The sequence below is a fragment of the Gossypium arboreum genome, chromosome 11 (assembly GCF_025698485.1).
Source record: "Gossypium arboreum isolate Shixiya-1 chromosome 11, ASM2569848v2, whole genome shotgun sequence".
Lineage (NCBI taxonomy): Eukaryota > Viridiplantae > Streptophyta > Magnoliopsida > Malvales > Malvaceae > Gossypium > Gossypium arboreum.
Genome location: NC_069080.1, coordinates 13,684,392 through 13,698,424, shown reverse-complemented (window position 1 = coordinate 13,698,424; position 14,033 = coordinate 13,684,392). Strand labels below are relative to the sequence as shown.

The 14,033-nt window shown below is 36.5% G+C and overlaps 2 protein-coding genes across 2 annotated transcripts; one reads left to right on the top strand and one right to left on the bottom strand.

Moving 5' to 3' along the window:
• Positions 1-1,739: 1,739 nt before the first annotated feature.
• Positions 1,740-7,804, top strand: LOC108473677 (general transcription and DNA repair factor IIH helicase subunit XPD). Its single transcript, XM_017775377.2, has 12 exons — positions 1,740-2,882; positions 3,200-3,480; positions 3,755-3,837; positions 3,934-4,337; positions 4,782-4,975; positions 5,096-5,276; positions 5,497-5,621; positions 5,887-5,976; positions 6,137-6,215; positions 6,315-6,391; positions 6,846-6,954; positions 7,306-7,804. The coding sequence occupies exons 1-12, from the start codon at positions 2,349-2,351 to the stop codon at positions 7,423-7,425; spliced, it is 2,277 nt and encodes a 758-aa protein (XP_017630866.1). The 5' UTR covers positions 1,740-2,348; the 3' UTR covers positions 7,426-7,804.
• LOC108473678 (transcription factor BHLH42-like) lies at positions 7,727-13,100 on the bottom strand. Its single transcript, XM_053021169.1, has 8 exons — positions 12,026-13,100; positions 11,680-11,934; positions 10,498-10,594; positions 10,215-10,229; positions 10,048-10,104; positions 9,471-9,957; positions 8,063-8,916; positions 7,727-7,959 (listed from the first exon to the last, which is right to left on the bottom strand). Exons 1-8 carry the CDS (start codon positions 12,127-12,129, stop codon positions 7,879-7,881), a joined length of 1,950 nt encoding a protein of 649 aa, XP_052877129.1. The 5' UTR covers positions 12,130-13,100; the 3' UTR covers positions 7,727-7,878.
• Between the last annotated feature and the right edge of the window lie 933 nt (positions 13,101-14,033).

Sequence of the window (14,033 nt, the reverse complement as noted above, 5' to 3'; positions counted from 1 at the left end):
AAAAAAAAACCCACATATCCACTTACAACATCGACGAATAAACTCACGATATTAATTTTTTTTGTTTGTTTGGGTTTGGAAATATAGGTAAGATTGTGTAGGGAATGACAAGGCAAATATATATACCTGAAGATGCACCACATAAACACTCGACAATGTGAGGGAGGACCGCACCCACACCAATTTGGTGAAAAGGTCTTCCTTCCATTTGGTCGGCCTCATCCTCCCCAAGCCCAAGCAGAATTGGATATCCATCCCCCACCAATATTTTTTTGTGGTCTTCCACTCATGTGACCTCACCTCAACTCACCTATTCTACTTCATTGCTCTCCACATCTATTTCATTGCTACCCTAATCCATGTCACCAATCTAATCCAGTTTTGTTTCCCTTTATGCTCTTCTAACACTTTCCTTTATTTATCCTCTACATCACTTACTAAGTAGTACAAAAATGTTGTCCCATGCTTTAACTTTTCAGAAATTAATTAAAATTTGCGAAGATTATACGAGATTAAAACCAAATTTTGTTGTAGTTGTAACACACACGCTTGAGTATTAAAAGCAGCATATGCTATTCAAACTTTTTAAGTTGACAATTTGGATTGGAATAGGATTACACGCTTAATTAAGAAAAAGAGAGAGGGGAAGTGAAGGAAAATGAGAGCCATAAGCCCCTGAAAGGGCCCCATATATATATAAAATAGTGGCTCACAAAAGGCCACCCAAAAGCTTTTGGGTGCTATATCTTTTTACGTATCGAGGTTGTACTATTGCATTACTCAGCGTATCATTTTTCTAAAATATATTTCAATGTCATTTTAATTACTTTTTATACGTAGTTATGGTTTAATTTTAACATATTTTCGTTACATATATATAAACATATTTAATTAACTTAATTTGATAATTATATTTTTAACTTTAGTCCTAATGATAAAAAAATTAAGGAAAAAATTTATTAAAGATATCATATTTTGAACTAATTTAATAAATTGATATCGCCAAAACACTATAAAATTTTAACCAAAATAAAAATTATTTGATAATTGTTTAGAATCGAAAAGTATATATATTGATGAATACTGAATGATATAGATATAATACCAACTATTAAGATATGTTTACACATATGTGTGTGATTGTTAGTGAAGTGTGTGTGTGTGTGTTGAATGTTGTTGATGGATGTGATAGCTATTTCTTTTAATTTATGTGAAGCTTATAATTAAGATTGTGTGAAACTTTTATAGGATAATAGACAACAAGAAATTAATACCACTACTTAATTTAGTGGATATATATAGTTGTTTTCATTTTGAGGTGATGAAAGAGAAAGGTTATGTAGTTGATAATGCAGAGAAAAAAAAAGAAAAGAAAAGAGAAAGAATATTAGTAAATGAATAAAAACCGTAGCAATGACAAACCATGGTGCATGTGGCTCAAGTGGGTAATGAAATGCCAATGGGGCTACCAATTTAACATTCTTATTAAGCATAGTGGATGTGAATGGCAACATAGATTCTTATTTTAAGAGTTTTTCATTTTCACTTCAACCATATAAACAAGGAAAAAAAGAGAGCATCCATCTAGTTCTTATATGAGTTAGAGAGCAAATGAAGGGGTCAAGTTTTGTAATCTATTTTTGGGCTGGAAAGCCCAAACTAGGCCTCGACCAAAGGCCCACTTTTGGAATGGAAACAGGAAAAGAAGAGAAAACTTTAAATAAAAGGCAAGTAAGTTATTAGTAGAAAGATTAGGTACAGCCCCATGCTGAAATAATTTATAGACAGGTTTGAGGTCGAAAATCCATGCAGCAAACAAGCAATGGGTGTTGATGAAACAAACAGACACATCATCGCTAGGGAAACTGCTAAGTAACCTCAAAAGCAAAATTCAAAATGACACCATTTCCCATCCATTTTGTAGGATGTGGAGTGGACAAACAAAGCAGCCAATTCCACAGCCCAGCTCATTTGTTGTTTTGAAAAGAGAGATTAAATTGGATTAGAAAATGGATTTTCCCAATTGATGAACTCAAATACGGAGGGGTTGTTGAAACCTTGGAGTCAAATCAAATATAGATGACTTGGTTGGAAGTCAAGTGCAGTGAAGTTTGTCGATACCATTTCTAGTATATGAGGGATCGGGCCAGCAATTGGTCCACCGCAGTTTATTATTATCTGTTTTAGCAAGAAAAAGGTGAAATACGGAAGGGCGGTTCAAGTTCTAGCAAAATCAACCAACAGTCAAGCGAGCACCCTCTTCTCTCTGCAATCTCTAAACCCTACTTTCTCTGCATCATTTATAAATCCCGCTTGAAACAAATTAAATCCCAGAAAATAAAAGGACCATGAAGTTCCAAATCGAAGACGTTACAGTCTACTTCCCCTATGACTACATCTACCCCGAGCAATACTCTTACATGATCGAACTAAAACGAGCCTTAGACGCCAAAGGCCATTGCCTTCTCGAAATGCCCACCGGCACCGGCAAAACCATCGCCTTACTCTCTCTCATCACCAGCTACTCCCTCTCCAAACCCCAGACCCCCATCAAGCTCATTTACTGTACTCGCACTGTCCATGAGATGGAAAAAACCCTTGCCGAATTGAAGCTTTTGCACAATTATCAGATTAAACACTTGGGTCCCCAAGCTAGGATTCTTGCCATTGGGCTTTCTTCGAGGAAGAACTTGTGCGTCAACCCTACCGTTTTAGCGGCCGAGAACCGGGATTCGGTGGATGCTGGGTGTAGGAAATTGACGGCCAGTTGGGTTCGAGCTATGGCTGCGGAGAATCCCAATGTGCCTACATGCCAATTTTTTGAGAATTATGAGAGGGCTGCTTCTGCCGCCGTGGTGCCACCTGGAGTTTATACCCTTCAGGTATTCAAATTTTGTATTTTTTTCATAAATTATATTATAAATGGTAAATGCATTATTTGAATTATATGTTTCAATTGTGAAAACTGAGTCTTGAAGAATATTTAAAGTACCATTTCGTTGTTTGCTTAGGGAAGTATAGAGCAAAATGTGCGACAATTACAAAACAAACAATTTATTTGAAGAATTGCTTCTTAGAAGTGAAACAACAAATAATTCTTTTAGATAACAAAAGGAACAATTTTGCATTTATGTAGTCTAATTATGTTTTAACCGATGTTATATTTTTATGCTCTCTGTATTTGGCATTGTCTTTGTAGGACTTGAGGGTGTTTGGGAAGGAGAAAGGGTGGTGTCCGTATTTTTTGGCGAGACATATGGTACAGTTTGCTAATGTGGTCGTTTATAGTTATCAGTATTTACTTGATCCAAAGGTGGCTGGGATCATATCAAAGGAAATGCAGAAGGAGTCTGTTGTGGTGTTTGATGAGGCCCATAATATTGACAATGTGTGTATTGAAGCACTTAGTGTTAGTGTTAGGAGACAGACACTTGAAGGAGCTACAAGGAATCTTAATAGGATAAGTCAAGAGATTGATAGGTATGTTTTCTTTCTCTTCGGTTAGTTTCTTATTACGTCAGTGAAATTTACCATTTTGATTTAAACTAGATGGTTAATTGGATTGGTAGGGCACTAGAACATATGAAGCATCGGGACTTACTGCACTTGTTTGTTTTCACTGTCGAAATTTCTGTATGTGTCAAGTAGTTTCCTAGGAGCAATTTTATATTAATTCTTGAGTGTATCATCCCCTTAAACTTCTCAATATGAAATTCTATATATGTTTATTTAAATTGTATATCATGGTAGGAAGGTTCAAGGCCACTGATGCAAGCCGACTTCGTGCTGAATACAACCGACTTGTAGAGGGTTTGGCATTGAGAGGAAACCTACCTAGTATGTGGAATGGAAACCTTTTTTGTAGATGTTTTTAGCACGACTCTTGATTTAATGATGGTTCCAGATTATCATTTCTCTCTCTTCTTTATGCAGTCACTGACAACTGGCTTTCAAATCCTGCACTGCCTGATGATATTCTAAAGGAAGCTGTGCCTGGAAATATCCGTCGAGCGGAGCACTTTTTGCATGTCCTACGTAGATTAGTTCAGTATCTAAGGGGCCGACTAGACACGGAGAATGTTGAGAAAGAAAGCCCAGTTAGCTTTGTTGCATCTATCAATAGTCATGCTGGAATTGACCAGAAAACATTGAAGTTCTGTTATGATCGTCTGCATTCACTCATGTTGACTCTAGAAATTACTGACACAGATGAGTTCTTACACATCCAAACAATATGTGATTTTGCAACTCTTGTAGGCACTTATGGTCGTGGATTTTCAATTATTATTGAACCTTTTGATGAAAGAATGCCACATATTCCAGATCCTATCTTGCAGGTTGGTTTTTGCTATTTTTCTCTTTTCTAAATTACTAATGTTTCAGTATTTTGGCTAACTTCCATAAATCTCGAAATAACGTAAGGGTTTTGTCCCTACATGCTAATGATATTTTTCCCAAATCTCTGTTGTTATTGAGACTGTATGTTTGGAAGGTTCAGTGTAAGAAAGTCAAAATGGTAAATTTTTATTCCTTTTACCTTATATGTTTCTACAGAATATTTAATTTCATGATATCTATCTGTTTGAGGAGGTCATCTAGATGATTTATCTTCCATGTTGACTTTAATTCTCATTGTATGCCTTTATTCTCACTGGGGTCTAAATTATGGCTTTTCCAGTTCTTGCATACCTGTGATTCCTACTCTTTTCTTTTTTTTCATTCACAATGGTATTTGATATTATTGAAGCTGTTAATATACTAATCATGATTTGGCATTCCAGCTTAGCTGTCATGATGCTTCGCTTGCCATAAAGCCTGTGTTTGACCGATTCCAATCCGTTGTCATTACATCTGGCACACTCAGCCCAATTGATCTGTACCCACGCCTTCTTAACTTTCATCCAGTTGTTAGTCGTAGCTTTACAATGTCGTTGACAAGAGATTGCATATGTCCAATGGTTCTCACACGTGGAAGGTGGGCAGTTGTAATCTTTTCCCTTTGCTTATGACAACTTTCAAGCTTTTAACTTGTAAGATATTAAGCCTTATGAATATAGTTATTATGTGTCAATTTCCATTTGGTTTATTCTTGCAGTGATCAGCTTCCTGTTAGTACCAAATTTGATATGAGAAGTGACCCTGGTGTTGTGAGGAATTATGGGAAACTCTTGTTGGAGATGGTCTCTGTTGTCCCTGATGGAATTGTCTGTTTCTTTGTCAGTTATTCATACATGGATGGAATCATTAACACTTGGAATGATAGTGGAATTCTGAAGGTTAGTGTCTTTTGGCTTCTCTTCTTAAATTGTGCAAAGAACTTGAGCATCTTTCGCTCCATTCTGGTTCCTGCCCTTGTTGCTTTTCCTTTATTTCTTTCCTTATTTTATATCTTTTCCTGTCTCCTTTATATAGGCTGGTTCTTGAGAATAACCTTTCTTTATACTGGAAGCATAAGTTTATGGTTTTCCCAAAACGTTTTTAATCCATCTATTGTAGGAAATAATGCAACATAAGCTTGTCTTCATTGAGACACAAGATGTTGTAGAAACCACATTGGCTCTAGACAATTATCGCAGGGCTTGTGACTGTGGAAGAGGTGCAGTGTTTTTTTCTGTTGCCAGGTACTATTGACGATGAAATGTATAACTTTGAATCTTTGATAGTAGAGCAGGTAATTCTATTATGTTTTTGGTGTCAGTTAGACTGGTTCTAGGCTATATTCATTCTTATGGCCATTCTTGGTTTTTATCTTTGGTGCAATGCAAATAACCAAAACCAGTTATCTTCGTCATTTTAACTTTGTACTTGTATTTTATTTAGTAGAAATAGAGGTGAAGTAACTTATCACATCTTGATAAATCCCTTGAATGCTTATGTATCTTACAGGGGAAAGGTTGCTGAAGGTATCGATTTTGATCGACATTATGGCAGACTAGTAATAATGTTTGGTGTTCCATTCCAGTATACATTAAGCAAGTGAGTTTCATCCAATAATTTAATCACCTTTCTGGTTTCTGTTTGCCTTTTGCAGTTGTAGCCATAGGCAATCTATGGGTACAATGGTTTTATAGTAATGAACTTATCACAAGTTATGTTTTCTTTGCCTGCACATCAATAAACTTTGGTTTCCTTTCAGAATATTGCTGGCAAGGTTGGAGTACTTGCGAGACACATTCCAGATAAAGGAAGGAGATTTTCTTACTTTTGATGCCTTGGTACTACATCCATCATTTTCCTGAATAAACTTGCATTTCTTAAACATATAGTTATAAAATGTGACAATGGTTTCTTGACTACGTGACTTTTTGAAACAGAGGCAAGCTGCTCAATGTGTGGGACGAGTTATCCGTTCAAAGGCGGATTATGGGATGATGATATTTGCTGATAAGAGGTATATGTATCTCCTTGCTCCTTTTCTAGTATATTGAAATTGAAAGTTCTTGTCTTTGAGCTAGAAGTATTGCCTTTTCTGGTTAGCGGCAAATCATTCCAACTTATAGTTTTTAACTTCTTATCATCTTTATTAATTTTATGGTTGAGATGCCCTCTGTCCAAACTTTGAAACTGTAAAAGCAATGTTGAACTGTTAACAGAATAAACATAGTATGTTTTAAAACAGTTGAAGCTATTCTTCTGTTAGATTACTTGCCAGGGCTATTAAAGGGGAGCCTGAAAGTTTGTTATTTCTTCATGAAACCTATCTCCTTTTTACAAGGGTTCTGTATGATAAATGTAGAGACGTTTTGGACAACACATGGAGATTTTTATACCTTACTCTTCTTTTTGGTTGATTAAGTCATGGGAGATTTCCTACTTTCCTCTTCTGAATTAGTGGATGAATGCAGGTATAGCCGACATGACAAGCGCTCAAAATTACCAAGTTGGATACTGTCTCACTTACGAGATGTGAACCTGAATTTGAGCACCGACATGGCTCTACATATAGCAAAAGAGGTATGCCCCTTGTTCATTGTTCAGTATTTTGTTAGCACTTTGGTGAAAGATAAATGTCTTCTAGATATAATATGGTTAGGTATATTATCTGATATTTTCTCTGATGTAGTTCATTTACTTGAGGCATATCGTGTCTTCAATAGGTGGCTTTTAATACTAAAAAGAAAAATGCACATAATGAATTGTCTGCTTGGATTGGAATCATATATATAGAACCTAGACTCCTAAAGAAGGTTGAAATCTTGTTATGGCTTAAGCTAAAATTTGTGTATCTGAATTAGCCCTTGGTTGTTTAAGATATATATTTGGTGCCCTAAGATTTGCTTTTCATTTTATTCTCGGTTGGTGCAGTTCCTAAGAAAAATGGCTCAACCTTATGAGAAGATCGGTGGCAGTGGTAGGAAGACATTACTATCAGAAGAAGATTTGGAGAAGATGGGCGATGGAGGCATGGATGAAATGTTGTATTAAGGAATTCTCTGCTCATTAAAACCAGAAATGGAAGAGATGTCTCCGCCATGAACAAGTTTTGAGTCCACCTCAATGTATTAACCATTTTAAGTATCAAGGTTATCACCAAGTTTTGTAAACCGAGAAGCCGAGTATTGAATGCTAAACATATAGCCTATGGCAATGGCACATACACACAACAATTTTTGTAATCCCTCTAGTGTTTTGGGATTAACCCCGTACAATGCACACTGAACTTGAATGAGATTAGCTCATCCCCCTTGAAGATGAGAGGAGATTTTAAACGATGTACATGAACAGGTTTGTTTCTGTCAACATTTCATTTCATTTTCTGTTAAAATTTACAGTTATAAGGAATTACTGCAGTTCAACCTCATAATATCCTTCCCATTCCTTGGAAAATTTGTTCTCTTTTGTTTGTAAATAATTTTAAGATGGAGATAAGTATGTGGATTAGAATGAAGGTATCATTTGATTTATGGCCCACTTCACCTCCGTTATGCTTACTTTCTTTCCGTTTACATTATCCTTCACCTGCCAATGCAAGTACCATTCACAAGGAAAACATGGTACACAAAACTGTCAGCCTTATTCCCTAAAGAAAAAGATATAACAATTAGGTGGAGAATTAAATTACCTTAGCTCTCAACTCAGCTGCAAACGTTCCATTATTCAAAGAAGACTGAACCGTCATTATCTCAATTCGAAGCTGTTCCCTCAGCATCCGCATTATATCAACCAACAACCCTTCCTTATACTCGCATTGCAACTCCAACAACGCGTCACTTTCTATTATCGACACCTCCACCACCGTTTCGGGCTGCGTCTTCTTTGGCCTAGCTTCACCTCCACTCCCTGTCACTATCCTCATCTTCCTTTTCTCCCGCCCTGGTTCTGGACCCAATGATCGTGCCCTCTCCAACACCGTTACTCCACTTCTCTGCAACGAATCTGCTGATCTTGGCCGTTCGTTATGGGCTTCTATTTCCTTGTTTCGTGTTTCCAGTTCTTGAATCTTTTTACGTAACTGTTTGACGTACTCGATGGTGTCCCCGAGTATGGAAGCTTTATCCATTTTGGTAACGAATGGAACCAAGGATCTTAATATGATGAACCGCTCGTTGAGCTTTTCCCGTCGCCTCCTCTCTGCTAGTACATGGTTGGCGCTGAGCTCCTCCTGCGGGGTTCCCTTTCGGAACCTGGCGGCGGCATCGGCGTCACGTGCCTTGGGTGAGTTCTCGTCGCGGTATTTGCTGTGGAGGAACGGAACACTAAATAGAATGTACTTGAGGAGCCACTGGGAGGACGCTCCTTCGAAGGCCACTGGGAGCTGGTGGTGGTCTGAACGGATTGTCCACTTGGAAAACGCTGATTCTGTTGAGTAGGTTGGCAATGAGTCGGCCCAAGGGGTTGGTTGGCCTTGGAGGATGGCGGAGACGGTCTGAGAATAGTGGGTGTTTTCTTGTGCTAGTCCATCCATCGGCAGTAGCCCTACAAAATAACTCAAAAACAAGTTTCAACTGATAATTTTTATCACATTAAACAAAACGAAAAGCACTCCAAAATCTTTTGGCTGATAACCGGGAAGCCTTTCAATTTTCCCCATAAAAATGCCGACGAAAACATTGACAGTTAATATAATAAACATTATTATTAATATAATAAACATTGAACACTACGGGGCGGGTGAAATAAACAAGGGTAGTTGAAATTTCGATTTGTGTAGTCATTTGGCAGCTTGTAATAAATAACTATGAAGAAGAAATTTGATCAGAGTTGGAGCAATAATACATCACTCATTTTTTTATGCTGAAGAAACTTGGAAGCCTCCCCATGCAGTAAGCCAAGCCAGGGCCCACTATACGAAAAGGACCCTCATTTGATTTGTGTGAGTGAGAAGTGACGGGTGAAGGCCACTGTTTGCAAAGCTATTTAATAACCCTGAATTCTACAACTAAGATTTTGTACTGTATTTCTAATTATTGGCCAACAATATTCTACAAAGTATTTTCCCCCATTCCCAACTTTCCATTCTAGTCTTTTACCTGAATAACGTGACTCAAGCCCACTGTTCGCTGCCTCCTCCTCCTGTACCATTTCCCACCTCCTACACAACTCGGCTTTAAACGACTCGGCTCGCCGCTGCTTATCTGCTTGACTTACTCCTGCCATCTGAATATCTGTGTCTAAGTTATTTGATGCGTCGTCTGGTAACCCTAGCCTCATCTCTTCCGACATTTCCAACTGCATCATTAACTCGCTTGGCTCAGCTGCTACTCTCACCATTCGGCGGCTATTTCGATCCGTTTCAGCACAGTCTGATTCAGGTCCTTCTTCTTCTTCTTCATCATCATTGCCGTCTAGGTTAGGGTTCGCAGCTGCGTACGTAGGAGGAAGTGCAGGAGAGTGGAAGCGAGTGTAATCGGCGGGGTTCGAAGTGGAGTGTTCGGAGAGAGCCGGTTTGGGGTTACGAATTACATCATCTGTGAAGAAGGTTTTGACATGTTGGACTAACTCTAGATCCTCTTGGAGCTGAAATGGAATCAAGCGGACTATCTACTGTCAATATCAGCCGATTGACGGAAGAATTTTCTAGTGACACAAACAGGAAACTTTTATTACCTTTTCCGTAGTGCCAAGTTCAACAACACCATCGTGGACAGCAATGCAAAGCACAGTCTACAACAATATACAACATAAACCAATGTCAATCAATAATTAAATTAATAATAAATGAAAGAATGATGCATTTTAATTTTAAACTGCATCTGCATGAGTCCAATAGGTACCTGTATACGAGCACTCTATTGCAACCGTACGGCGCCATTTTTATTTATGTTGAGAAACAGGAAGATACAACGTAGTTAGTGCACTGAATTGAGGTACAAGATGAAGAATAAGCACATGATGAACTGCTGCTCATTAATAGTGATAAAAAAGCCAGAGTAATTTATAAAACCGTCCAAATTCAAGTAATTTATAAAATTAGTTGAGACGCTTGAATTAAGTAAGAAAATTATGTCCTTATTAGTTATAAAATAGTACAAGCAAAAGACAATGTCGCAACAATACCTTAGCAAGAATAGCTCTTGAGAAAATTTTACTATCAACCTCACTTGCACCTGTAAGCCATACATGCTGCCTCCTTGCATATGCCTTTCCAGGCAACCTGTACACAATATTTATCACATCCTGGCCATGTAAATATATATATGTGTGTGTTTGAAATAAATCAGTGGTTAATCAAAACACAGTACTGGTATTGATACACTAATCTGTTTTTGGTACCAAAACACATTATTAGAGACCTAGTTGAAGAGTTTTAGAACGTGATTGCGACCTACCCCTGTCATTAATTTCATCATGCTACAACAGTGTTACCTCAAATTTCCTGTTCTAAGTACAAAGACAGGACGACTCTCGTCTGCCATGAGAACAACGTTTACTTTCTGTAGTCGCTTAGGTTGGTTTCAACTTTCAATCAAGTGTTTATTATTTTTATTACATTCTAATTTCTAGTTTACCTATTTCAGTGTTAATTTCTGGAATAATATCTAGTGGAATATATTCCTCTTGACTAGTTTCTTCAATCAAATTTGTCAAAAGACAAACTGAAGCATGTTATCTTTCTTTCACCATTAAAAAAAAGAAAAGAAAAAGAGTCTCACTAGTCCTCCAAAAAGGAAGAAGACGACATTAAAGGTTCTCACCTAACCACATGTCAAGGGCATCATCAAACATGAAATACTGTGATGCACTATTTAGATTGAATAAATTACTTTAAACTCACTGTTGCAATAACGAATCCCCAACTGTCTCACTAACTCTTCTTAATTGTTTGTGGCCCAATTGGTCCTCACTTACCATTTTAGTAACTACAGTCCCAAGCCCCATTTCTTACACTGAGAAGTTATCCATTGCTGAATGAGGAACATGAGCTACTCCATTAATTTTATTCATTGTTTTCTTTTCTTTCTCTATATGATAAATGGTCCTAATATCTTGGAATGAAAAACTATGAATCATGACAAAGAGTTTAAAACAAAAAAGATCCTCCTTCCCACCCGTAATTTTTTTTTCCCATTTTTATTGGCAGATTCCAGCACTGGGGTTCACTAGAAATAAGTAACTCACGTTGAGGGGAAAAAAATGGAACGGATGGTAAGAAAACGAGAGCACTGAGCACAAAAAGTCAATGTGCTAAGAGGCAACTATAAGTTAGTAAGCTACTATATAGGAAAGAACTTAACTTACCCTACTCCAGGAGGAAAAGAGAAGGAGACGCACATCAAATAGAACCATTCGGACTCGGTTAAGTCCTCCGGTGACAACGCTGCAGATGGTCGCCGGACTGTCTGGTTCGACTCGCCGGCGGATAATGAGTCATACAGCTCTCTAAGTTGTTGGCTCCTTTGCAAAGACGCCTCTTCCGCACTGACCTCCATTGGTTGCACTGTCTTCCGTGTCTTGATTGCTCCATTGTAGTATCCGTCTGACCATACTAAGATCCTAATTAAAACACACTCAAATCGATCATTATAACCAATGACACTAAATCGATTGTATTGCAGAACTAGTCCAAGAAGAAGAAAAAATTCACCCTTGTTGGGGACAAATTTGCCAGAGAAGGCTGTAGGTCCATTGAACTGATTGCACCGCCGCCTGCAACATATTCCGAAGCCTGTTACTAGGCGGCACAGCCATTCACTCCACTTTCAAATTTGAGCTGGATATTAATGTCAGAAAATGAGAAGAAAAAAAAAGGGATATTATATACTAGTGAAGAAACAGAAAGCAGCAGAATCATAAAATCATCCTATATATCATGATATCTGCAGCTGAAAATCACAAAAAAATCCTTTACCCAAACCCCAAAACCCCTTAAAAAGGAGCAACAAGAAAAAGGAAAAGAAGGGGTAGACAAGAGAAGCCGGAGGAAGGGTAGCAGAAGAAAAAAGAGCAACAGGTGAAAGATCAGACACAGACAAATTCAAAAGATACTAGATGACTTTGAGGAGAGATTTGTTTTAGTTGCCCAACACATATACCCCATACTTTCTAACGAGACAAAGATTTTAAAAATAACAAAATGTATATATAAAAGGAATTTGAAGGGTCGTTAGCTTAGAAATTGATGTAATATAAACTTTATAAGAGAAGAAAATATTGTAGTGGTTAGGGTTCGTAAAGAGCGAGAAAAGTGATATTATTGGGGATATGGAAATTTGACTGGTCGGTGTACCAGCCAGTTTGATGTGAGCTGACAACATTAAGGGATGCTTTGTTAGTTGTGGGCTACGTGCGTGTGTTCTTGGCTATTTACATTATTGGTGGATCCAAAACGGGAAATATGAGCGCCTTGACTAGGCGTTGTAAATCACTGTTCATCATTAATACTAAGCTCAGAGGCGGCGTTAAGCTCTCATCTCAGTTTTCTTTTCCTTCCAACACCCGTCCTACGTTGATATTTTTAAATAAAGAAAATGAAAGGTCCAAAATAGCTGATTAAAGCAGATGTATTACATTAGAGTACGGTCATGCCCCGATTCAAGAATCCTACCCACACCCGATTTACCAAGACAGTCCTGTTCGCTATTCACAGCCCTGGAAACCATCGCTTGGAATCATGTCCAAAACAAAGATTACAAACATCGCTGATTTGGGTAGGCCACTCCATAGCCTCCCATTCAATCACTACTTTATAACAACTAATCAATTTTAGTAATAAGGTATAAATTTTTAATTAACTCCAAGCTTAAAATTCTATATAATTAATTCAGAAATAAAATTCTTAAAATTTAAGATAATTATGTCATATAATTTCACAATTTTATAGAATTTAAGTTTAAAATTAAAATTACAAAAAAAATTCAAATAAACCAAAATAAAGTATAAAAATAAAAATCAACCTAATTCCTAATTCAAGGAAAAAAATGCATTAACCCAAGAATAAAATTTCATTTTGACTTCTAATATTGAATTTCTGACTTTACTTTTGACTAAGGAAACCAGTCTTATTTTACCTCAATTCCATTAGCAATTGTAGTTTGTAAAAGTTAATTTTTTAATAAAATATATACATGTGAAAAGTGCTGAGTAATTATTGTGGAATTATTTATTCAATAATTTCAAAAGTTAAGAAAATTCTAGAAGAAGATAGGATGGGTGTGTTCTATATAAGTAAAACAAACATTAAAAATTTAAACTTCAAATAAAATAAATATATTAAAATAATACTCAATTCAAATATAGCATTAATTTATTAAAACGATAAATATTAGTTCAAGCTAAACAATAAATAGTTTTTATTCTCACTATTTTATTTGAAGTTTAATTTATTAATAAAAACATAAATAATCAATCATTTATAAATATAAGTTTAGAAAAATTTTGGACGGACCAATATAATTTTATTGCCCGTTATGGTGTTGAGTTTGTCATTTTAAATATTCTTATTTAATATTTTTCACATTTATAATTTAGAGTTTCAGTTTCATTAAAATAATTAATTTAAAATTTTGCTTAATAAGAAAATATACCAGGCTTATAAATAAGCATTCTAATTCTATTTAAAAAGTTACTAAATGAATTTATATAATACTAAATAA